Source organism: Lissotriton vulgaris, chromosome 3_1, assembly GCF_964263255.1.
Source record: "Lissotriton vulgaris chromosome 3_1, aLisVul1.2, whole genome shotgun sequence".
Classification (NCBI taxonomy): domain Eukaryota; kingdom Metazoa; phylum Chordata; class Amphibia; order Caudata; family Salamandridae; genus Lissotriton; species Lissotriton vulgaris.
The window spans coordinates 717,657,725-717,683,431 of NC_141689.1; the positions used below are offsets into that span (position 1 = coordinate 717,657,725).

The 25,707-nt window shown below is 42.2% G+C and overlaps 1 protein-coding gene across 2 annotated transcripts in view; it reads left to right on the plus strand.

Moving 5' to 3' along the window:
- DCP2 (decapping mRNA 2) overlaps positions 1–25,707 on the plus strand; it is a 295,860-nt gene that overhangs the window by 58,347 nt on the left and 211,806 nt on the right. For both annotated transcript variants that reach the window (XM_086961031.1, XM_086961032.1), the window contains exon 2: positions 19,817–19,968. In XM_086961031.1, coding sequence (XP_086817157.1) covers positions 19,817–19,968 — 152 coding nt within the window. The remainder of the gene's footprint in view (positions 1–19,816; positions 19,969–25,707) is intronic.

Below are 25,707 nucleotides of genomic sequence, written 5' to 3' on the forward strand. Positions count from 1 at the left end.
TGACGTCAGCCAATCACAGCACAGCCCGGGACCTTACTTGTTATGTACGATGTTGATTTGCCAAACAAGTGCTCTTTTCCTGACATAATGTCTCATCACTCTAAATATAGAGCAGGTTGCCAGCGAGGAGCCACATAAGGAGCCTGGCAGGGTTCTACAATCACTCACACCGGTAACCAGGCAATAATTAACCAGTTCATTCATTCTGTGGGATCCGTGTGGAGGTTGTGCTCAGGAGTTGACCGTTGTCAATCTTTCCGACACTAGCTGACAGCTGTTAAGACCGAGCTGGGGTAATTAATTGCACCGTTTCTTATTACAGTGGGCTGCGCTGTATTTCCGCTGATTACTTGTTCTGGAAAGCCAGTGTCGCAGTGTGTTGGAGCTCTGAACTGATGGCGCACGACTTAATGTACTTCCAGCTTCCACGTTGCGCTCATGCTGGGGAATCCCAAAGGCGGCTCGTGTTTTTATTGAAGAGACCCTTAAAGTATATGAGACAATGGATTGCTGAGTTGAATAAACTCGGGGATCCCACGTGAGGGTCACGGCGTAGGAAAGGAAAGCTTAAGACATTTCACTAGTGGCAGAAGCCAGAGGAAAGCAAAGCAGCTTGGTTGTAAACCCCTGTATTCATCTTTCCCGTGTTTTTCTAGCATTCACGTGCCGTGCCAGCAAAAATAAGACAACCGCGGTATAAAGAAGACAAGTTTTTGTCATGAACATAATGAGTGCGTTACTGTTCGTTTAAGGTGTGAAGCCGAAGCTCGGGCAACATTGCTTTTGGGAGTAGATTTGCAGGCTTGCTTCGTTCTTTTGTTTGACTTCGCGTTAGTCCGTGCTGACTGTCTTTCAGCCTGTCTTACAGGGGGTGTGAAACTCACAACACCAAGTATTTGTTGATAGGAATTTGATGGTGGGAATAGATATTGACATATCGCCCCTCAGCACAAACAAACGTGCATTGTTGCTTGCGTGCAAGGAGATGGTAAGACTGCAGCAGATGTATAATTATATGGATATTTCCATGGTAACGTTAAAAAATTGATTCCTGTTGTTGAAATGTTGTATTGCTGAAGTGTTTCTCTCCACGGTGGCCATTGTCTGTTTCATTCGGTAAAGCGGTATTTAAGTAAGATTCTAAGAAGGGGGGTACAGCCCTTGATAAACAGGCTCTCCTGAATTAACCTTTGTGCTTTAAGGGAAGACAATAGACCTGAAAATGGAATGATACTGGGCTCGTGCAGCAGCGTTCACCTCCACCAGACAAGCCATGGTGCGGGGGGGCGCGCAAGCTGGACTGTTTACCAAATCTGCTCGAAAACATGTTTAACACCAAACAGCACATACTGCTTTTAAGCAGAAGCCAGCAACAAGAGTTGCACTTTTGCTCAAGTTTGGACTGGAGCCTCATGACAGGCCGTCTGTGTCCCCAGCAACCAATGGGGAGCGACTTCCCCGGAAGGGATCGTGTCATGGACGACTCTGCTGTCTCCGGCATCCCGTGTCCAATTTCAGTGCTGGTTTTCTCTTCACTGCACATCTGAAAAAAAGAAGAAAAAAACTGCACATCTGCACTCAAGGCTCTCCCTCAAGCTCTGTAAACTGATGTGGGAGTTTCCTGCTGAACAGGACTGACATCTGAAAAGTCAGCTTGCATGTTTAGAAGCTCTGAAGTGCGCTGGAGCCCCTCTCCAGGGCCCCTACAGTCACTTCTATTGCAAGTTGCCCAGGGCATCCAGTGAATTGTATCACTGTAAGTAGGGTGGCACCCTCAACTGTATTAATGTAGTTAGGTAGATTGAAGTAAACAAGACTACTACACCCATAATGCATTAGGTTGTCACACAAAAGCACAGGGCTCGAAGTGATGACTTGGAATGACCATTATATCTGATTACAATTAGATGATGTAATAGCAAGTTGTTACTTACAGTGCTTATAAACAGCATGTGTGATATGAACAGGTATATAAACGAGCATTGGCAAATACAATAGGCCTCATCTTTTGGCCCTATTGGCTGTAACAATCTGTTTTTAGTGGTGATTTACACACTGGTACTCAAAAACATTTTCCCAGGGGTCAAAACTATATGGTCTATGATGTGACTGAGGGTCGCATTGATGCCAGCAGGATCGGTGTCAGTGGAGAGTTGGATGTATGGTGAGCGTAGGTGGAGCGAAGCGTGTAAATGGTGTGGACTGCGAGTCTTGGAGTTAATTTGAGGATTTCCTTCCATTCCATATTGCCCTCTAAATTGTGCCCCTTGTCTTTAGAAGAGACACAGATTTAACAATACCTTGTTACACTGTGTTTCAGTCGCTATCCATGTACCACACCCTGGGGTAAGCCTTCTCTGCTTTCTATTGCTACCTTTAGTGAGTCAAGTGTGCACTAGAAGTAACTTGCTGAACTGGAATGAAATTGAATCTTATGCTTCACAATCTCCTTATTTCTTTAGTTTATCTGTAAACATTAAGAATGTTTATAAACAGACTCAGTTAAGGGCTATAAGAACTGATGGAGACCCCCTGCTTTTTTAAGCCTTGCACTATGAGTTGCTTGTAAAAAGAGCATATTGAGTGTTTTGGTTGCTTGTAAAGTCTGTGCACACACTTCCTTTTTTGCTTTTGATTATATCATGGTATTTTTTAGATTCTTGTGAAAAGTCCTGTGAACATGCCCCTCCACTGTTTTCAGCAGGTTCTATTTAAAATCCGGTATAATGTTTTGTTGAGATGTGAATTATAGATAGTAATAGAGTAATCTGTATATATGCTAACATTTACGAAGACTAGACTTTTCCAGCACTTGGTAGCACTTAATACTGAATTAAAAGATGAACTCAATGCAACATAAATACACTCCATATAATACCCTCAGTGCCACATAATTATATGCTACATAATTACACTGCACTCAGTGCAACATACACTCCAAATAATACCACTCAGTGCCACATAATTAAAAGCCACATACTTCCATTCCACTGAATGCAACATACACTCCACACAATACCACTCCGTGCCACTTAATTACACACCATGTAATTACACTCTACTCAATGCAACATAAATACACTCCACATAAATGCACTCTATGCCACATACCACCAATCAACATAAATGCACTCCACACCATGACACAATTTCACTAAGCATAATTTCACTCAACACCACAGTTCCAGGCCACACAATTCAACTCCACACATTTCCAATACACACCACATAATTACACACCAAACAACATATTTCAACTCCACAATCCACAACGTACCTCCAATTCACACCATATAGTGGCACCACCCGAGCACCAAACATCACTCACCACCACCCTTATGCATCAGTGCACTACCTAAGCATCACCTAAACTAAACATCAACTAAGCATCATGTCAGTCTGCCCTCAGAATCTGGCATCTGTTGATTCTCCCCTAGTGTCCGTCCGCTGCTCGTGTTCTAATTAAATAACCGTTTTCCAACCCCCACTCCCCCGTTATTTATGTCCCGCTACCCCATAGCAAAAAACATTATAACAAACAAGCATGAGAACAGGCAGGAAGAAGTTGTCAGCAGTGCAAGTACAAAAAAACTAGAAGACATTTTTATTTTTTAATAAGGTTGTTCAGTTGTATATAATGTTGTCTTGGTTTGTTTAAAGGTAACAAAAATGCTTAACACTTTTTATTATAACTTTTCAACATGATGCACAGCAGCCACAATGCTCTACAACATAGTAAATAGTTCAGGCTAAATACAATAAGGTACCAAAGGCTAGACTAATTGGCTATGCCAATGCTTGTTTTTCTGTGGAGCACAGATTGATTCATCTTGATTAGTGTCCTTCCGCTGCTTGCTGTGTGATTGTGTTACTATTTCTTCTTCCCACCCCCCATACCCACCCTTTCTCTGTTTTCCCTTTCACTTTACATAATGTAAATTTAGCTACTGTTCTTAAAATGCCTTTGTAAATGTGTCCGTCTTGTGTCTATTCACATACTTGCTGTTGTACTCAATTTCTAATGCTACTTATATAGTTTGAAACTTCCATCAAAAACTTTTTTTTTTATTGCAACTTTAAACAAGCATTTACAATGCAACGGTTTCGCCTTTGGAAATGTTAAAGCTATTTGCAATGTAAATGACAATGCCATTTATTTATCTGTTTTCAAAACCAACACATGAATACAAATGTTGTCATTTACAATGCCAATAGCTCAAACTTTTCCAAAGGCGAAACCGTTGCATTGTAAATGCTTGTTTAACCGCTCTGTCTCCTTTTTAGGTCTCTGACTCGGTCTCGCTCCGAGACTTTGTCTACAGTATGGGGGCTTGAACCCGCCCCTCTTCTCCATTGGCTGTCTTCCTAAACGGAGGAGAGGGGCGTCACTCCGTTGAAGACCGGGGGGGGGGGGGGGGGAGGAGGGGGGGGGGGTCTTTTTTTAGCTTCTTTCTGTTTTCTTTCTCTCCTCTTCCCATTGGCTGGAATTTTACATTCCAGCCAATGGGAAGAAGAGAAAGAAAACCATGCCCCCGAATCCAAAAATGACGCTGGTTTCTCCGAGGCATTCCTGCCTCGCCTCAGAGAAACATGGTGGCACTTGTTAAGCCTTCCGTTGCTTATTTTTTAAATTATTTAGCCGCGCATTCACATCAGCGTTTCTAAAGCCGTATTGGGAAGTCGGAGAGCTGAATGGTGTGCCTCCAACCAGCAAAGGAATGATCAGTTCTGTAGCTGTCACTAAACTTTCACTATCACAGCTGCGAGCGCGGGCAGCGCGACTATCCCTGAACACGAAGGAGGCTCCTTCCTTGGCTACCAACGTCCTTTACGCCAAATGCGTTCTCCACCTCTCTCAGATGGCACCCATACCTCTGCAAAAAGAATGAAGCAGCCAATTTAGGTGCACCCAGAATCTGAAGCACCGGAAGAAACCCTACCCCACCACGGGCGAGAAGATCATGCTGGCCACGCCGCTGAGTCCCACCAGCCAGCTCCGTTCCCGCTGAGCCATGGGCACCCCCTGCCCACTCCACCACGGCGCGCACTGGGAAGTGCATGAGGTTTCAGTCCCAGTTTTTACCTGGCCCGAGCCGAGAGAAAGACCCGGTTTCATGAACACGCCTGGTTCTTTTATTTCAAATCAGCAGGACTTTCTCGTTAACGACTCTTCACCTTTCCCTGTGCTTCCTCCCCCCGGCTAGGCATAGGGCATTGCTCAGCTTTTTACCCCCTTAATTAATAAAGATTAACTTTTTTGAATTCGAAAAGGCTGGCGTCTTTTGTTTACAGCACCTCGGCCCTGCCCTGGGGGGATGGTAAACACACACTCTGAGGGGCAGCATCTCCGGGGCTTTATCTGAGCCAGATAAGGGAGAAGCAAGTTTGAAGACACTGAGCGACCCTGTCGAGACTCGAACCTGGCTCTCAAGCTCAAAACTCGGCCGCTCTGGTTGTTAAGCCACGACGGCAAATGCTTGAACGCTTCCTTGACAGAGTTTTAAAAAAAAAAGTAAATTACAAACATAACAACATAATGTGAGGAGAGGTGGAGACCCCCTGACACAAGACTCTTTTAAACCCCGGGTAAGTGATTTTACCTCACCTGGCATGACGTCACACCGCAACTTCTCCAGTAGTGAGAAGTTAGCATTGTGTATTGCTCAGCTCAGCCACAACTCAAAAACCGGGACATTTATTCAGTTTGAACTTTGAAGGAAAGTGTCGGGACATTTCGCAAAAAAATACGGGACCGTCCGGGGAAACCCGGGACGTTTGGTCACCCTATACCACACGGTCGACCACTCCAGCGGCACAAAGCATCGCCCACCCTGCCTGGCACGCGGCACCAGAGCTCCTGCTGTCTCGGAACCTCCTGCCACCATGCACGCCCTGGCACTGGTGGGGCTGCTGGCACTCGGTGCCACCAGCTGGTCTCTCCCTGCGCTGGTAAGTCTTGCCAGGGTGGAGAGGGGGGGATGTTCAAATGCTCTTCACATCCATCACTCATACATTTGGCTACTGCTTGGTGTTTTGATCTACTTGGGGAAAAGATCATATATCTAAGGGGGCTTTGGACTGGTAATGCAGTGGGTATTTCTTATTGGTGTAATTACTCATCTCCGTTGTCACTGGTCAATGGAACATAGTTCTGCCTAAGTTTGGATCACAGGTAAATGTGCGGGCTTCCACGGTTGCTATTTCTAGTTTTTCTTGCTGCTTTTACGTGGCATGGTGTTAATCTGGCCGGCATGAAGATGTATCATTCTTAATTGTTATTTATTGCTGCCAGGTATGTATGCTGAGGTTTAATAATAGCCCTAAACAGGTCTTGCCGGTGTTTAGAAGGTGCAGCCCAGAGGTTTCATGTGAAGGAATCAAAGGACACGCGTCATATCGTTTACAAATGTAATATCTGTATGATAGTCAGGGTGGCCATTTTTTTTACTATGCCCAATAATCAAGCTCTTCTAGTGTTTAGTCTTAGGCCGCTGCCTTTCAAGAGAGAATGGAAGGCAACGGCTGCTTCTAGCAGAAGGGTGCGTGTGAGTGTGTCCCGCATATTGATGGAACCCCTTCCCCTGGGCCTGTGAGCTCACCAAGTGACTTCATTGACGAGCAGAAAACAAGTGTGGGAAAAACCAGAATCCCTGGGGGTGCTGTAATGAGCCAGGGCCGGAGGTGACGAGCAGAGCGGTCTTCTCTCATTCCTTCGCCCTTCAACGAAAGACAATTGTAAGTACGCCCTTGCATACATGAAACATGCCTGGAAAGTGTTTAGCTACGCTTTCAAACAAACGTTATGAAGCAAACACTAATCTATATCTATATCTTCTATCTATATCTATATCTATATACTAATACTAATAATATAATAAAGAGAGAGCCCAAACCTTTGAGGCGGGTAATCTCAGGAACCACAGCACCAATCACAACACCCAATACAGCGTTGGAAAGGGCAGTTGCATCAGAAGGACATAGGCTATGCAGACGCCCACCATATACATTTAAAAGGTAAAGAACCGTGCCAGCAAAGTAGTCCCTTGTGGGCGTGTCTGCGTTGTGCTGTGGGCGTGTGCTGGGGGGTGTGACAAACACTGGGGGCGTGTGGTCCGTTCCGCCCCTCATGCCATGTCTCATATTGTGTGCTAATCCCACCCTGCTCACTTTAAATACCCCTGCACCCCATAATCATAACCCACCCTTACTTCTTAAAATACCCCAACACCCTTAAACACTAACCCATCTTAACCCTATAAATATACCCTGTACCCCAAAACCCAAACCTATCCCAAAACCCTAAAAATACCCCTGTACCTCAAAACCTCAACCTACCCTTGAACCCTAAAAATACCCCTGTACCCCAAAACCCAAACCTACTCCTGAACCCTAAAATACCTCTGTACCCCAAAACCCAAACCTAGCCCTGAACCCTTAAAATACCCCTGTACCCCAAACCTAGCCCTGAACCCTTAAAATAACCCTGTACCCCAAATCTAAACCTAGCCCTGAACCCTAAAAATACCCCTGTACCCCAAAACCCAAACCTAGCACTGAACCCTAAAAATACCCCTGTACCCCAAAACCCAAACCTAGCCCTGAACCCTTAAAATACCCCTGTACCCCAAACCTAGCTGTGAACCCTAAAAATAACCCTGTACCCCAAACCCAACCCTAGCCCTGAACCCTAAAAATACTCCTGTACCCCAAAACCCAAACTTAGCCCTGAACCCTAAAAATACCCCTGTACCCCAAAACCCAAACCTACTCCTGAACCCTAAAATACCCCTGTACCCCAAAACCCAAACTTAGCCCTGAACCTTTAAAATACCCCTGTACCCCAAACCTACCACTGAACCCTAAAAATACCCCCCTGTACCCCAAACCTAGCCCTGAACCCTAAAAATAACCCTGTACCCCAAACCCAAACCTAGCCCTGAACTCTAAAAATACTCCTGTACCCCAAAACGCAAACTTAGCCCTGAACCCTAAAAATACCCCTGTACCCCAAAACCCAAACCTACCCCTGAACCCTAAAATACCCCTGTACCCCAAAACCCAAACCTAGCCCTGAACCCTTAAAATACCCCTGTACCCCAAACCTACCACTGAACCCTAAAAATACCCCTGTACCCCAAAACCCAAACTTAGACCAGAACCCTAAAAATAACCCTGTACCCCAAAACCCAAACCTAGCCCTGAACCCTAAAAATACCCCTGTACCCCAAAACCCATAACTATCCCTAAACCCTAAAACTACCTCTGTACCCCATAACCCAAAACGATATCTGAACCCTTAAAATACCCAAACACCCCAAAACTTATACCTGTCTGTGTGTGTGCCTCTGTGTGTCTGTGTGTGTGGCTATCTGTGTCTGTGTCTGTGTGTGGGGCTCTCTGTGTCTGTGGCTTTGTGTGTGGGGGGCTCTGTGTGTGTGGGGGGGGGGGCTCTGTGTGTGTGGGGGGGCTCTGTGTGTGTGTGTGTGTGTGTGGTGGGGGGGCTCTGTGTGTGTGTGTGTGGGGCTCTGTGTGTGTGTGGGGGGGGGGGGGGTCTCTGTGTGTGTGGGGGGTCTCTGTGTGTGTGTGTGGGGGGGGTCTGTGTGTGTGTGTGGGGGGGCTCTGTGTGTGTGGGGGGGGCTCTGTGTGTGTGTGGCTTTGTGTGTGTGGCTCTGTGTGTGTGTGTGTGTGTGTGTGGGGCTCTGTGTGTGTCTCTCTGTCAGTGTGTGGCTCTGTGTGGGTAGCTTTTTTTGTGGGTGGCTCTATGTGTGGGTGGCTCTGTCTGTGTGAGGGTGGCTCTCTGTGTGTGTGTGTGTGTGTGTGTGTGTGTGTGTGTGTGTGTGTGTGTGTGTGTGTAGGTGGCTCTGTGTGTGTGTAGGTGGCTCTGTGTGGGTGGCTCTGTGTGTGTGGGTGGCTCTATGTGAATGACTGTGGGTGGCTCTGTGTGGGTGGCTCTGTATGTGTGTGGGTGGCTTTGTGTGTGTGGCTCTGTGGGTGCAAATGCAATAGGTCTCGCATTTGCGAGCGATTACGCTATTGGCATTGTACATGACAATGCCATTTATGTATATGTTTTAAAAAACAAAACATAAATAAAAAAAATGTCATGAGCAATGCCAATAGCTCTAACTTTAACAATGCCGAGACCATTGCATTGTAAATGCTTGTTGGCTCTGCCTATCCAGACCCGAACGACATTTGGCGGCGTTAGAAGCTCTCCTTTAAGTAAAGGGTACAAACTTTATTTTTTGGGAAGTAAGAGCTTGTTAAACATTGTGCAGATAGAGGCGTTCCTAGGAGCGTCCGGAGCAGGGCACAGCTTGAGTGCCTGTGCCTGCAACCAGCAGGAGGAGGCTGCCAGAGAGCCCGTTTGAGTGTGATCCACCGAGGCAAGGGTTCAGTTCTACTGGTGTTTCTTCCTGTTGTAGGTCACGCAGCGGTTGTACCTGGAAGCCCCGGAAGCAGGGCACAGCTCGCGCGCCTGTGTCTTCAACCAGCAAGAGGAGGCTTGCAGAGAGCCTGTATGAGTGCGATCCACCGAGGCAAGGGGTCAGTTCTAAAGTTGGCGCAGCCCATATTGTGTTGTATTTTTGGACCCGAATCATCTGCCACATTTTTTTATGTTGTAGATTGAAAGGAGCACTGTACAAGTTATAACATAGCTGTTTTACAAGTAAATTTTAGTCATTAAAGTTTTAATAAATTTATGTTTTTTTCTAGAAATGAGCAAGTTAACGTTGCGCCTTTTCGCCCGTATCAACTTCTCATTGCGCCACAGTGGCAACAGTTAGAATCGCTGTTCTCAGGCCTATGATTCATCCAATATACATACGTATGTGTGCTTTTTATATGTGTGAGAGAATAAACATTTCTATCAAAAAAAGGATCGTTCTCATTATTTTGTTTGCACCCAAATAAGCACGATGCTTATATCCAGAGCCGCCTATTTTTTGTATTATAATGTAATACCAAGCGTGGCGCACAGTTCTGGGACACCGCGCTTAGCAGCAGCAGCACAGTCAAAACATTTTTTTTCCAGCATGTTTACAATTTATTTATAAAGTTTTATATAGTGTGAACAAGATCCTGAGGGATATCAGAGCGCTTTACAATAGGATGGGAGGAAGGACATAAATGCAAAATTGACAACAAGTAGGAGTAAAAAAAACAGGAGTGATCATATATTCAGGGACAGTTGCACAAAAAAAACCCCATAACAAATGATTGTCCAATGGAAGGATGAGCGATTGTATTCGAGCAGGTGCGTCTAGCCCAATTAGGGTAAGAATTTATTCATAAAGAATTTTTGGGCTTCTAATTTGAATGCAGTCGTTGAAGAGATTCGGCGTACTTCCGGTGGAAGAGAGTTCCATAGCTTTGGGGCAGCATCGGAAAAGGTCGGTGACAAGTTTCCTTTTTTATTCTAAAAATGAGTGGTTTCAAGAGGAAAGTCTTGGCGCTTCTTGAGTTTTTTGCACCACAAGAGAGCTCCAGTTTTTGCAGCAGGTACTTGGGAGTATTGAAGTGAAGGGCTTTGTGCGCCAGAACGACAATCTTAAACTGAATACATGCTTCATAAGGCAACCATATGAGAGATTTTTGGACTGGGGAAATGTGCTCCTTTCGCTCAGTGACTGTAATAAGTCTAGCCGCTGTATTCAGTGATGCTCTTAGTGCAGCCAGGGAGTATTTGGGAAGACCACAAAGGGTCGCGCTGCCGTAGTCCAGCCTAGGCAGGACAATCGCTTGCACCAACTGCTTGAAATCGTTTTGTGGAAGGAAAGGTTTGATATTTCTGATTGTCCTCATCAAGAGGTTTGCACCCTTGCATACCATACGGATGTGATTTTTCATATTGGGGTTTGCAAATGAACTGATGGCTCCCCCAGCTTCTTTTTCTGCGACATTTAATGGTAGGGGCTCCTTCAGTGTGATTGATTATATTTTGGTAGCTAGTAGTATGGAAAAAAATGTCCATGACTTTGTAACTGTTAACAACGCCACAAGTGACCACTACCCAAATACTATAACAATATTTACATCCATTAAATATGCAAACCAGACTACATTAAGCAATTTGGGACAACAGATGTTAACCTTGGACAGACTAAACGGTTTCTCACTAAAATGGTCAAATATTGATCCAGCCGAAATGACCTCTAAAATAGTGAGAAAAGTTTTGCCATCGATAGAAAATGCTTAAACCCTGACACTATTCCTAATGCGATATTGACTAGTTATATTAGTATTACCAAACCCGTTCAAGAAGTCTTATTTCAAAAGATAAAAGCTAAAGGGCAATCGGAGGAGGGATGGTTTAACAAAGCATGCACAAAAGCCTGTTCCTCTTTGAAAATTGCACTCCATAATTCACATAGGGATAAGGAAGAAATCACTAAATTTAGAAAGATCTATAACAAGGCATTAAAGGCTCGTAAGATGGAACTAAAAAATGAACTGTGGGACCTATTGCACAAATGTTGCACTATGAAAGATAGTGCTAACTTTTGGAAGGTCGTAAAAACTCATTTTTTACGAGGTGAAACAGAGTATCCAACGATAGACGTCGCGGTTGACGCTACCACATGGATCAAACATTATTTGGTCACGACTTAAGCGAGCATTTAGATGTAGTGGATTCTTAAGGGCAAGCATCTATTTTTCCAATCCCTCTTATGTTTACGTTGCAGGAAGTAGAAGAAGCCCTGATAGTCAGTAAAGGTGGGAAAGCACCAGGACCGGATGGGGTCCCGGTCGATCTCTTTAAATATAATTTAGAACTATGGTCTCAATTCTGACTAAAGTACTTGAAGCTGCTTGTACAGTAGGGCTAATTGATTCGTGGGCTGCCTCAATTCTTGTTCCAATCTTTAAAAAAGGTGACCGCCATAGCCCCTCGTGTTACCGCCCATCTCCCTCCTTGACTCCCTTGGTAAGCTGGCAGGTCGAATCCTTCTCGAAAAGACTCCAATCTTGGGCAGATAATAGTAATATAGTCTCCGACTTACAGTACGGTTTCATAGAGGGATTAGGAACGGTGGAGCAAGCGCTCAATTTGTCCCTTATAATGGGAAAATAGGTTGGAGCCAAGGGCGGACAATTATATATGGCCCATGTCGATCTCACAGCCGCCTTTCGACTGTGTGAGCCACTTTAAACTTTGTGCAATCCTCGTTGAATTGGGAATTGACCTGCCGTTGGTTAATTTCCTTCGAGAGCTTTACTCTGGGGCAACGGCAAGAGTAAGATAAGGGCTTAGAGGCAAACTCACGGCGTCATTCGGAGTGGAGAGGGTGTCAGGCAGGGTTGTGTCCTGGCTCCCTTCCTTTTCACCCTTTATACAAACGGGTTGGAAAAAGCTATGTTGGAGGGGGGTCGGGACTCGCCCCACATCGGATCCCGGCCGATGTACGCAGGTACGGGATCTAAGAAAACAAAGGACATTTTTATTGATAAAATAAAGCTGTAAAGAAAACATACATATCCATACTTGGGGATTCTAATAGCATTTCGCAAACGTTGGGTAAAAGGTCAGCTCCTGAAATGCTTAAGATATTCCAAGCCAAATGTATAAGTGTAGCCTGTTACGGAGCAGGGGTTTGGGGTCATAAGAAGGTGGACGCACTTCAGAAAATTGAGAATTCCTTTCTGAGATATTTGCTAGCATTACCGCAGAGTTCTTCATCTTATTGCTGCCACTTAGAACTGGGTATGGCCTATATCTCAGATACCATCAAAATGCAACCGATCTTTCTATGGTATCGGGTTTGTACTTCCCCTAAAAATGACTTAACACGAAACCTTCTTTGTGACTGTCTTCTGCTAGAAAACAGACACAAAATCACCTGGCTTGCTTATGTAAAAATCTTTTTTATGACTTGGGTTTGGAGAAATATTACCTGTCTCCCGTAACTATCGCTGAAGTTTCTAAAATCACTTTAAAGAAGATTTGTATGTCACACCTGGAAGAGCTAAGATTAAACACAGAGATTGGAAAGAGCTCAGTCCAGCACATTTTAAATATTCAGACCACCTTTCGCATTCAGCCTTATTTAACATTCAAGATGAGTAATTATGACAAATTATTATATCCCCGTTTTAGGCTCAATATTTTTCATCGATTAGTGTCATTTCCTCTTGTTAACGATTGGTCTAAGAATCTTCCGCCATGTCCTTGTGATGATGTTTCCTCCCAGTACCCGATACATATTGTTTTATTTTGTAGATTTTACATTGATCCTAGAAAAATTTGGATAATGCCAATTTTAAAAACGATGGGACTACGTACCTGCCGCCCTGCCTTTTTAACTCTCCAACTTGCTGAGGATGAGTCGTATAAAAAAAGTGTTGCCTGTTTTCTTAGATTCTGTGTTAGGCACAGAGCAAACCTTGGTTAAAAGTAGTTTCTACTTTCTTAAAGAACTTGGTAACATGTAAGAAAATTGATCAATTGGAAATTGGAACTATAAATAAGGAAATTGATAAATTGGAAATTTGTATTGTATTATACATTGTTTTAACACTCTTTATTTGTATTATGATGTGTGATAACTATATTGATATCCTTGTATTTTTATGAACTTTTTATGGTTTTCTTCGAATTTGGAAACCGAATAAAGTATTTTGAATGAATTGGATGTCTAAGTTCTTGTGTTGGATGAGGTCGAAGATATCGAAGGCATGTTTACTTGCTGATCTGCAGTTGAGTAGTGCACATTTAAGACGTAACGAATTTGGGGAGAAAGAAGTCTGGGTGACTTTCACCTGAGTGAGGTTGTCTGTATTACTGCCTAGGAGAACGCGTGGAGGTTCTCTGTATGTCTTTATGGGTTTGAATGGATGGATTATATTCGTCTCGGCACGGTCATGTTGGGGTTCGGACCAGGTAGGGTAAGGGTTGTGAGGGTCCTGGAGATCAATGGACGTCGGAAGGTCACACATCATCACGGCCAGGAGGGATCGTTAGGTAGGGGAATGGATTTCATGATGGAGGGAGCTAGGGACTGACCAATGGACGGCGGTGGGTCACACAACTTCTGGGCTGGGAGGGATCTTCGTGTAGAGGAATGGGTTTCAGGATGGCGGGGGCTAGAGGCTATTTCCTGCGATTAAGAATGCTTAGTAGAGGCCATGTGTGGTATTGTGTTAGTAGTATTTTTGGACCTCGATCGTATGCCACCGTTTTTTGTGTTACAAATTGAAGGTAGCACAGATTTATGTTTCTAGCTTGTTTACTATGGTGTTGGGTTGCTGGCTGGCGCTTTCCCTCTACCGCTGAGCTGTGGTTGGTGTGCTGTTGACTACTCCTCCTCTAGCTTTCAAGATAACATGCCTTAATTTAAGCCGGTGTCTTGGGGTATGCATATTGAAAATTGTAATGAATATAAAAAAAGTGGGCACAGCTTGCGTGCCTCTGTCTGAGAACTGCAGGAGGAGGCTGCCAGAAAGCCCGTCTGAGTGTTGGCCTCTGAGGGAAGGGGTCAGTTCTAATGTTGGGGCAGTAATCTCCTCCACGGCGCTTAATTTAAGCTGGTGTTTGCCGGTATGCACATCAGCAAAATATAATAAATCCCAAAATTTAAAAAAAAACAGATCTAAAATCACTATTCAAACAACCTTGAGCATCCTGCTTGTAATTTCTGCTAATGCACAACATTAACAGATGTAATCACATCCTCGGGTGCTTCACTGCACTTAAATTACAATATTGTTGTGACAACTCTTCACAGAAAGCAGATCTGCCCGCCACAGTAACAGCAGGCAGACACAGCACACCTCCCCCACTCCCAAACAACAGCTCTGCAATAAACTTTATCTCCCTTCATTTGCTCCTCGACCGTGTCCTTTCAATATGCCCCTATCTCCCTCAGGATGTAACTTTTCCGTAAACACAAGTTAAAAAAAAGATGTAGTTACGTTTGGTTGTTAGCATGTCTCCCCTCCACAGAGGCGCTTATTTTTAGCAGGCCCATGGACAGAGCTTGTTTTTGTTGTTGTTGTATCATAATGTAATACAGAGCACAGCGTACAGTTCAGGGATAGCGCGCTCAGCAGCAGCACAGTCGAAGCATTTCTTTCCAGCTGGTTTACAATAGCGTTAGGCTGCTGCCCGGCGCCCTACCTCGACCGCTGAGCTCTGGTCAGTGTGCTGTTGATTACCCCTCGCCCAGCCTTGAAGATAACAGGCCTTATTTAGGCCGGTGTTTGCCGGTATGCACATTGACAAATTGTAATAAATATCCAAACTTTGGGCACAGCGCATGCGCCTCTGTCTGTGACCAGCAGGAGGAGGCTGCCAAATAGCCCATCTCAGTGCGACCCACTGAGGCAAGGGGTTAGTTCTAATGTTGGCGCAGCCCAGGCAGCATGTGCGCGCGCGCGCGTGCAGGAGAGAACATAAATACTGTTGGGTGTGAATTACTTTTAGTAGTCTCCATATGTGGTATTCTGTTGGTGGCATACGAGGCAGGTCAAAAAATACTACTGTTTTTTTGTGTTACATATTGAAAGGAGCTCTGAATGGCGCAGTAATCCCCTGCAGGGGGCTTAATTTAAGCAGGTTTTGCCGGTACGCACATCAGCAAAATCTGATAAATGCAAACATTTAAACATAACATATATAAAATCACTATTTAAACAACATTGAGAGTCCCGTCTGAGTGCGACCCTCTGAGGGAAGGGGTCAGTTCTAAAGTTGGCGCAGTAATCTCCTCCAGGGCGCTTGATTTAAGCTGGTGTTTACCGGTATGCACATCAGCAAAATCTAATAAATCCCAAAATTTTAAAAAGAACAGATATAAAATCACTATTTAAACAACATTGAGAATCCTGCTTGTAATTCCTGCTAATGCACAACTTTAACACAGACTTAATCACATCCTCGGGTGCTTCACCGCACTTAAATTACAATGTTGTTGTGACAACTCTTCACAGGAAGCAGACCAGCGCCACCACAGCAACAGCAGGCAGACACAGCACACCTCCCCCACTCTCAAAGAACAGCTCTGCAATAAAATGTATCTCCCTTCATTTGCTCCTCGCCCATGTTCTTTCAATATGCCCCTATCTCCCTCAAGATGTAACTTTTCTGAAAACAGTTACATTTTTTTTTATTGCGTTCTGGTGTTAGCATGTCTCCCCTCAACAGAGCTGCTTTTTTTTTTTTTAGCAGCCCCATGAACAGCGCTCGTTTTTTATTATATTTTGTAATACCGAGCACTGCGCACAGTTCAGGGACACCTAGCTCAGCAGCAGCACAGTTGAAGGATTTCTTACCAGCTTGTTTACAATAACGTTAGGCTGCTGCCTGACGCTCTACCTCAACCGCTGAGCTCTGGTCGGTGTGCTGTTGATTACCCCTCCCCCAGCCTTAATGATAACAGGCCTTAATTTAATCCGGTGTTTGCCGGTATGCACATTGACAACTTGTAATAAATGCCGTACATTGATACACACACTTTTAATTGCATAACTTCACCTTCTACATATGTTGTGTGCTTACGTTCATCGCTATACTGCACGTTATTACTGACAACAATCTACTCCTTAAATTTCCAGTCACAAATACTTCATTTTAGTTGTTATTAGTAGTTGTTCTAATTAGTGCACTGGAAGCATACACAACTGTTGTTTGAAAACAAAACCATTAATAAAGGGCATTATCAATAGCAACTCAAACTCGTATAAATGCAATGCAATATGTCTCCCATTTACAAGAGTTTAAAATGTTATCATAACAAATAACACTATGGAAAAGAGTGGTTCAAGACAAGGTATCTTGAAAAAACTGGGCACACAGCTGTGTGTGGTTTTCCTTGCTATGTCAAAATGTTAACATATATAAAAGCAACTTCATTCAAAGTTAAATGAACATAAGTACTCAAAAAAATGTTTCTCAACAAAACTTCATTTGTAGATTAGCATGTTATTGGATCTGGATAAATGCTTGGGTCATCACTTCATGACCCAATAAATTTGCACATTATTTGTAGTCTGTACAGTGTGCTTAACATTAAATCGTAATGGTGACATGATTACTATATCAATGGCGATTGATGCATTTCGGCCCAATGCCTTTCGGAATCTCCTGTCACTTCCTCAGGGGCCACTGAATGTATAGAATAACAACATATGCCATAGGGCGATCCCTTAAGCTGTGACTACATTAAAACATTTTTTTAGACTACATACACATACATTTGTAACAAACAATATCTGTCGATACCTACAAGTACCCAGTATACTTGTTTATACGTGCATCTTAAAAGTGGAGAGTCTAGATCAATCCCATAGGTGAGGCAATAGATTGTGATGTTAGCCAGATGCCGATATCATAAGTGACAAGAAGAAACATTGCTGCGAGGGCCTAGGTAGGACCGAGGTGAAATACCATGCTGAACGTTCTACTTAAGAACTTGAAAACGCTCGTATGATAGTGACACCACACAAATGATCTAACCGCATTAAATCAAACACCGTTCTGTGCGTGAAAAGTGACGAGGACTGAGAGGAAACTATTCATGCAACATGCTAGAGTTTATTACGCTCGAGAGGTAGAAGACCAATGCAGATCGTGAGTATGAGCCATCACGACGTAACTCAGGATGGTGTCGTAAATATAGATTTCTCCTATTATGCGTCCAACGCCTCGTTTTTAGTTTTTCATCAGCATTTGAACATTACCGTTATTTTACAGGTGACTAAAAAACTTTTCGCTCCAAGCAGTTTCCAATATATGAATGTACTGTACACGTGTACACGTGTACACCGCGAGCACCTTTTCAACGACTTTTCACTTTTAACGCATATTTACGTTATGTATATTTTGTTTCCAGACTGTTTACAGTACATCGTTTCCCTATTCCTAATTCTAATTCCCGAAGTATTCTCTGTGTCGGTCTTCAGTAATTCAACAGGTTGGTCTTCTACCTCTCGAGCGTAATAATTTCTAGCATGTTGAAAATGTTTCCTATGAAAGAGTCATAACCCACGCTCTGTTACACTTCCACACATTGACAAAATAACCCTGTTGGACCTACTTGCTTAGGTCTGCTTTGTTCACTTGAATTTCATTTCTGTTGTTAACGAAAGTTGTGGGAAACCTTATATCCTTAACGTCTGTCATGGAATTCTGAAGACTGGAGGCACCAACAATTTGGCATATTTTTTACTTTTTGGGATTTACAAAAATTCCCAGTATTACATATGATGCATACTTCTACTTCTCTTCACTTAAGCCTTCCAGTTTGTCTGCTGCGTTGACATTCCATCTGGCTACAATTAGGTGAAACCCTTTCTTCTGCAACCCCCATTAACTTTGGTGCTATTCCCTTTACTTTACCACCCTGAAAGAACAGTTCCTGTTCTCTTTTGCATGAGTAGTTTTACTTTATTTAGGTTCAGAAATACAATGCAATATTTTTGTGAATACCCACAAACTTATGCGCCTGTAGCTTTGTAGTACATTCATGCCATAAAGCTACTACTGTGGAAAATCTGCCAGTGTAGCATTTTTTGTAGATGAAGTTTCATATGCAGATGCAAATCTCTGCACAATTTGCATCCTCTGATAACAAATCTTTCCTTAGGTCCTCAAAAAGTTTAAATAAGGCCAGTAAATGGTATCTTCATATCCACCATGCGGAGAGAGTGGAAGAAATTCCATATGTTATTGTGTTATAAATGTTCGTATAAATAATGTGAGTACCAATGTGTTAGGTTGTCAGTCGAGCCTTTGCAAATTTCTTAATGCTAAGGTTTTCTCACAGTTCTGTTCAGCCTTGAATTATGGTACAGATACATACTGAAGATCTGAAAGACTGGTGAGGAGAAGTTGTAATACTAATTTGGGCTCTGTGAGGCTAGAACTATATCAGACTTCACTGAATGCAGAGCCATGGCCTTGATCCTAGAAATGCGCTTCCTTTCATTAATCATCCTGATATTTCCCTTCTATTTTGTGTTTTTAAGGATATGAAGTAAAAATAATCAGTTTTTTGTCACAATGTTCAGGAAACTGCTGACATTATCGGTATGGATTTATGAGAAACCAACTGTAGGCCGCTGTCAATTTGAAAAAAAATTGAACAGTTTCAAAATTTCTGTATCAGTTCTAGTGAATGAAATGCAAAATAGTAGTTTAGGATTTTCTAATTATAGCTGGGAATGTGCAGTTCAAAGATAAATGTTGGAAACTCTTTATTATTTACCCAGAATAAGTTTATAATTAGATTACTGCTAATGACCCTGTTAAAAGTTAGAAGGATTATGGCACTTGATACCTGTTGATCGGAGAATGTTGGTTTTGTTATGAAGACTATAATTTGAAAGTAACATTTCATTCTTTGCCCTCTCGTTTCCTTAAACTATTTTAGCAAGTTGTCATGCTGTTTAATACTACGGGAAATATTCACCATCGAATTGCTTGTTTATTGTAGCTATTATGTGGTTAAGCCACGTGGTTTGTTCTACTCACAACCTTTAGAATTGCATATTGATTAATGAAGCTAAATATTTTCTTTAACATTGAAACTGTTCATTTTAGTTCAAAGATTGTCTCAATTCAAGGATAAAATGGTAATGTTAAAGCACATGAATGGCCAAGCTTTGCTTTATAAAACATCATTATTGCTTTACTACATGCAGGTCAAAACAAACTGTACTAGTTTGTATTCAAGGACATATTTTTAAAATTGTTGTATGTTTTTATGCTGTATTTAAACCACCTGTTGTTATTTAGTTTATTTGATTAATTGATTGAGGGTAGTTTTGTAAAAAAAATCCTTTTAACATTCCTTTCTTCTTCTCATGTCTCCAACAGTCGCTTTATTTTGCACATTCCTAGCGAGGAAAGAGACAATGCTATCAGAGTGTGCTTTCAAATTGAACTCGCCCATTGGTTTTACCTGGATTTCTACATGAAAAACATAGGAGGATTACCACAATGTGGTATAAGAGATTTTGCAACAGCTGATATCCTTTTATATATTGTTTTAATCAAAAAGACACAATTAACCAAATATAGTGGCTGTGTAAAGCATAATAAACAACAAAAATAAACCTATGACCCTGCACTTATTAAATGCCTACTTAAAGTGAGACGTTGCCATTCTTTTTTGCCAAGTCCCTTTTGGAGGTGTTGAGGAAGAGGACAATTGTGTTTTCTATACTAAAATCAAGAAAATTCTGGTAAATTATTGTTGAAAAACTGTAATTGGTGAACTTGGCAAATATTATCTATGGATCGATGTCTTTTCTGGGTAAGTGATGAGCATTTATGATTTGTGTGTTGGAATATTATACATGTTAACCGGTTTACTCTGCCACATAATATAGAGTATGACACTGCGAAATTGCTGAAATAAACATACAAAATAGCTGTGCAGATTTCATGTAGATGTTTATTTTTATGTGCTGAAAAAGGTAGGTCAATTGACCTGTTTTTTTTTTAAATAAACAATTTTATTCATTTTACTAAATTAACATACAGAACTGGTATGTATAGTAGTTGATAAATGCAGATTAATGCAGCATGTTCATAACAGTTTATAGTACTCATGAAATCTGAATGTAATCAAAATGAGCAGGTCAGGTAAGTTTTCCGATTTTTAAGTGCCAGTTAGTTTTGGTTATCTAATTATTTAATAGTGAATGTAGTTCAAGTAGTATGACCACACTGCCAGAGGTATGTTTATGTCATTCTTAACACATGCAGTTATGTTTTTCAAAGTCATCGCGAGCCACCATTGATTTGTGATGACCAATTTGGCAATGTTCATCTTTGTGCAAGGGTGATGTATGATGCTATTTAGTGATTAATTTTTCTCACTGGGGAAGTTAACAAACAAACCTTTCTTTCCTGTACCTTCAACGCCTAGCAGAACAGAGACTAGGTCCTTTGACATATATAGTTTTTGTAATTAAATTGATTGGGACTAACAATTCTCTAAAAAAAAAGTATCTGCTTTCGCATAGGACCACAAAGCAAAACCTGATGCCTACATCCCTTTTTCATCACATTTCCTTAATCCTGGTGCAGAGTTGACTCGATAAAACAAAATTCGTCCATTGTTTAATAGAGACCATTATCAACAATCAAAATACAAAATGTTTTGTAGGCTTAATAAATTTCAGCCTTTTTTTGCAGTTTTTTCATTTTATATTTAGCTAATAAGGTATACAAAACTCCTGCTCATTTTTGCAGATAAATATGCTCCTACTAACCAGATAACTCTAAAAACAGGTCATACATACCGAAGCTATTTCCTGCCTTTTAAAACGTTTTACAGCCAAATACTCCGAAAGGCTTGCTTTATGTCTCCATTTCTGGTACTAATTTGGGGTAACATTTAAACATCTGATCATATTTATGTTGTAGTGAGATTGATCTACAGGTTGAATGCCATAATGCCCGTACATTTCTGGAGGGAACCAGGTGTACAAAAATGAAAAAAGTGACAAGCATCATTATGGGGATAAAGGGAATGCATACATTTTCTTGCTATGTTAACTCTGGAGATAAATGTATAATGTTGCATGACTTAAAACTTTTTGCCATCAGCTGTCAAGTGTAAAAATATTTCTTAGTGTCTGACTTCATTTTTCAGTCACTATGCCATACTTTTTCTCTAACTGTCCCTTGCGTTGGAAATCAAACTGAGAGACATCAATCTAAGAAACATGTCAGGAAACGGAATAGCAAAAGAGGAGAAAAAGAAGAGGAGTCTAAAAAGGCAGTCTCCTAGTCTGCCTTAGCAACCTTACCACCTCCTGAGAGAGACCACCATAATTGAGGTCTATGGAGAGAAGATCGAGTGGCTGGGAAAAAGTCCATCATCATTCCTGGCACCACCGTAGGCTAACATTGAAGCCATCTACATGGCCATCAAGATCCTAGGGGCTGACCTGCTCTCCATTGACTCAACAGCTGCAAACCTATGGCACAAGGAACATGCCATTAATGTCAGGCTATTGAAAGTTAATATTGAAAGGACTTTTATCGCCATTAAATAACACCAGTTAATGTCCTCACACTCAAGATCGCTGTTAACTTGCTGTCTACCACATTGACATGGTAGAAAAAATATTCGTTCAGCATTACAAATATTAAATGTGTGGTCAATACCACCTTCAGCTGTCCACTCTATCCATTCAGCATCTTCCACATGCTGGAATGGCCTCTACAAAGGTAAGAGGCTAGCTGCATCTCTTTTGGCCGGTTGAAGATAGTATTATTGCAGGACCCTGCAGCTTTGCTTTATTTCCCTTTTAGGTCACTAATCCCTTTTGAAGATCCAGAGCAAGCTCCTTTGAGGCTCCTAATTCCTTCTCCACCTATGATGACTTCAAAAACAACGTCTATGTCTCTCAAAATAAAGCAGGAAAAAACCATCTCTCTAAAAATCTCAAGGAATGGAATTGCTAAAATACTATATAAGCAGAGGATGCAGCACACACACCCGGTCTTGCTCTCTTTGTTCGTATTTGAAATTTTCCACTCTTCATACACTCTACTTTTCTAGCACAATCTCCTTTTGGAATCTCGCCAATGGATGATATCCTCACTTACCATGAGGTACATGCGTGAAGCTCCCAAACCTTTATTAACTGTAGTGCCCGGTCCGCTAGAAATAATGGAAGAATATTTTGACTCTGGCGACTGTGAAGGCAATAACAACATGCCTAGATAAAAATACAGACCACCTCAAAAGGACAGAGTTCCTTAGGTGGATTCGAAGCCAGACTTGATTATGGCGGACGTGATGTATAAGCATGCATTGACTCCAGAATCTGGTGCCCCACTTGAAAGAGAAAGTGAAAGACTTGACTAAGCTGGGAAAAAGATGTATGGTACAGAATCTACACATGTAAAGGATTACAGCACAGCAGCAATGCTCAGAACATATCACTGAGAAATCTGGGATGACTCAAAATCCTTTGTGACAGATTTGCAAAAACACCGCAATCCGAATTTGTTAGCGATGCTGAAAGAAGGCTCCCTTGCTTCAAACCATACCATTAGCGTTGCAGTGGACTCCACTGAACTTGCTGCTACAGAATACTGTTTGTGGCATCTCCCTGACTGAGACTGTAATCCCTAAAGCATGATGCCGGATGTCAACCTACCTTTTTCTGCAAAAACTCTCTTCAGGAAGCATACTGATGAAGAGATGTTTTGTATGAAGAATGAAGCGGGAACCCCAAAGGTCATTGTAGTGGAGAAACAAAGGTTCTTCAGACCTTACAGGCCTAAAAAGCAATAGTTCTTCCATCAGAGGGTTCAGGCCTCAAGATTGATCAGGTGCATCACCAACAAATACAAGGCCAAAAGCCATCCGTATCAAAGCAAATGCCGGAAACAAAAAGTGACTCTGCTGAAGACATCACTGTACAAGGGAAGGAATTCCTCTAGTAATCAGCAGTGATGTTCCAAGACCCTTACTCCTGTTAATCACTGCTTTAGGGAGATAGGTGGTTTCTCACCAGGAAAAGTGGAAGTCTATGGCCACAGACAGACTAGTATTGAACGCCTTATTACAGAGTCACTTAATTCTCTTCAAGGCAATTACACTACCTATTCTACCAAAATTAACTGTGAATCTTCTCTTACCTGCACTGAAATTGGAATCTTGGGTTCTAATAGCCACACGAGCAGTAGAAAGGTGCTATCATTACAATAAAACAAATCAATTAGTGTACTTCAGATACTTCTTAGTAATGGAAAAAGGTCAGACAAACCAATATCGTCCAATATTAGATCTCCAATTTCTCAACGAGTACAGTTTTAGAGAGAAATTCACGATGCTGCCTCTGTGTCCATTTTTTTCCACACATCAAAATGAACGATTGGCTCCTTTCCATAGATCTGCAAAATGCATATTTCCCCATTCCCGTTGTAGATCTACATAGAAAATACCTGAGATCTCTTGTAAAAGACGTTTCTTGTCAGTACTCTGTCCTTCTAATCAGACTAAACTGCCCCTAGGACATTCTCTGAGTACATGGCAGTTGTTGCAGCTAATGTAAGAAGGAAAATAATATTAGTTTATCCATATTGGCTCATAAAGGCGACTTGCAACAAAAAGCAGGTTACGACTTCGAAACCACTGCTAGACTGCTAAATAGACCAAGCTTTAATATCAACGTGGACTAGTCAATCCCATCTCTAATCCATTGCCTAATACACTTGGGAGCAAAAAGTGATACAAAAAGAGAAAATAGTGTATGCCTGTGGGTAAGAGAGGTGTATCGGTTCTGAATAAATGCTTGTAATTGAGGAGAAAAACCAATTCTATGTTCATGCTGCATTTTTACCTCGATGTTCACTGCTTAAAAGGATTTTTCCCTGTATTTAAATCCTGCAGTTAAGTTCTGTGATATTGATCTGGAGTGTTATTTTGAACATTCAAGTAAAAATAAAGACCGTTGTTAGGCTTCTACTTCACATATCTAAATATGAACACATGAACAAAGACATTCTATGAAGCTGTCCATATGAGGTGTTCTGTGGACCATGCATACAATGGGGAATTATTCAAGCGTTCATGACTTCAGTGAAGATTCCTTTGATGCAGATCCAGGGCTACAGGTACCAAACCTGTTCTTACCTACAGAAGAAACTCCTATGAAAGGTTTCATGCTCCAATACTCCTATACAGTGCTTTACTTGGACATCCCAACCACAGATCACGCTGCTGCAGCCAACAAGGGTTAGGTAGATGTCCGTCGGACCCACAGGGAAAGTCTTCAAGTTTAACTAACATATGCCATTCATTCGGATTTGTTGGAAGGTCATATGAGCTACCCCACTACAAATTAATTTTAGTGGGCCTGACCAATACTGTCTTCAAATCTTTTTTGTGTGTGCATGTCTCTGTGATTGAGCATTAGTTTTGCTCTTTAAGACTGAAAGACAAGTTAATGCGCAGGCCCGCCACCTCTTCAAAAAGTCAGAGCTCACTTTTCAGAGTTGTTAAGGAGCTGTGAGTATTAGTAGAATGTCATCGGCGATAATTTAGATCTTATGGTCCACTGATCCGAAACTGATACCCCTGATCAACTGGCTCACCCTTATGTTAGCTCCTAGGAGTTCTAGACTGAGCGCGAAGAGGAGTGGGTAAAGCAGGCATCCCTGCCTCGTCCCCTCCCCAGGGGAAATACCTATGAGCTAACCCCATTAACTATAACTCTAGAGCATGGCATGGCGTAGTTAGCCCGCACCATTGCTATAAAGGCCTCGCTCAAGCCAAATTGCTTCAGAGCATGGAACAAAAATGTCCAATCCACCCGGTCAAGCGCCTTCTTGACATCCTTTCCGAGCATCACTGCTGGAATATTCTTTTTGATAGCCTTCTTAATCAGATGGCTCACCCTCCATACATTATTGTGAGTCTGCTTGCCTCTGATGAAGCCCGACTGTTCCGGATAGATCAAGTCCACATCAGATCCTCCTGCCGCAATGCTAAGATTTCAGAGTATAACTTCGTGTCGAGGTTGAGGAGTGTTATGGGGCTGTATGAGCCACACAGTTGTGGGTTTTTTCCTGTTTTTGGTATGACCGTGATTATGACCTTGATCATTGTAGGAATAACACTTCCAGTTTCTGCTATATGATTAAAAAGAGAAGTTGGTGGGGAATGAGTTCCAGCGCTAAATATTTTGTGAAATCGTGCCGTTAGTCCGTCTGGACCGTGGGGATTTGTATAGCTTCAG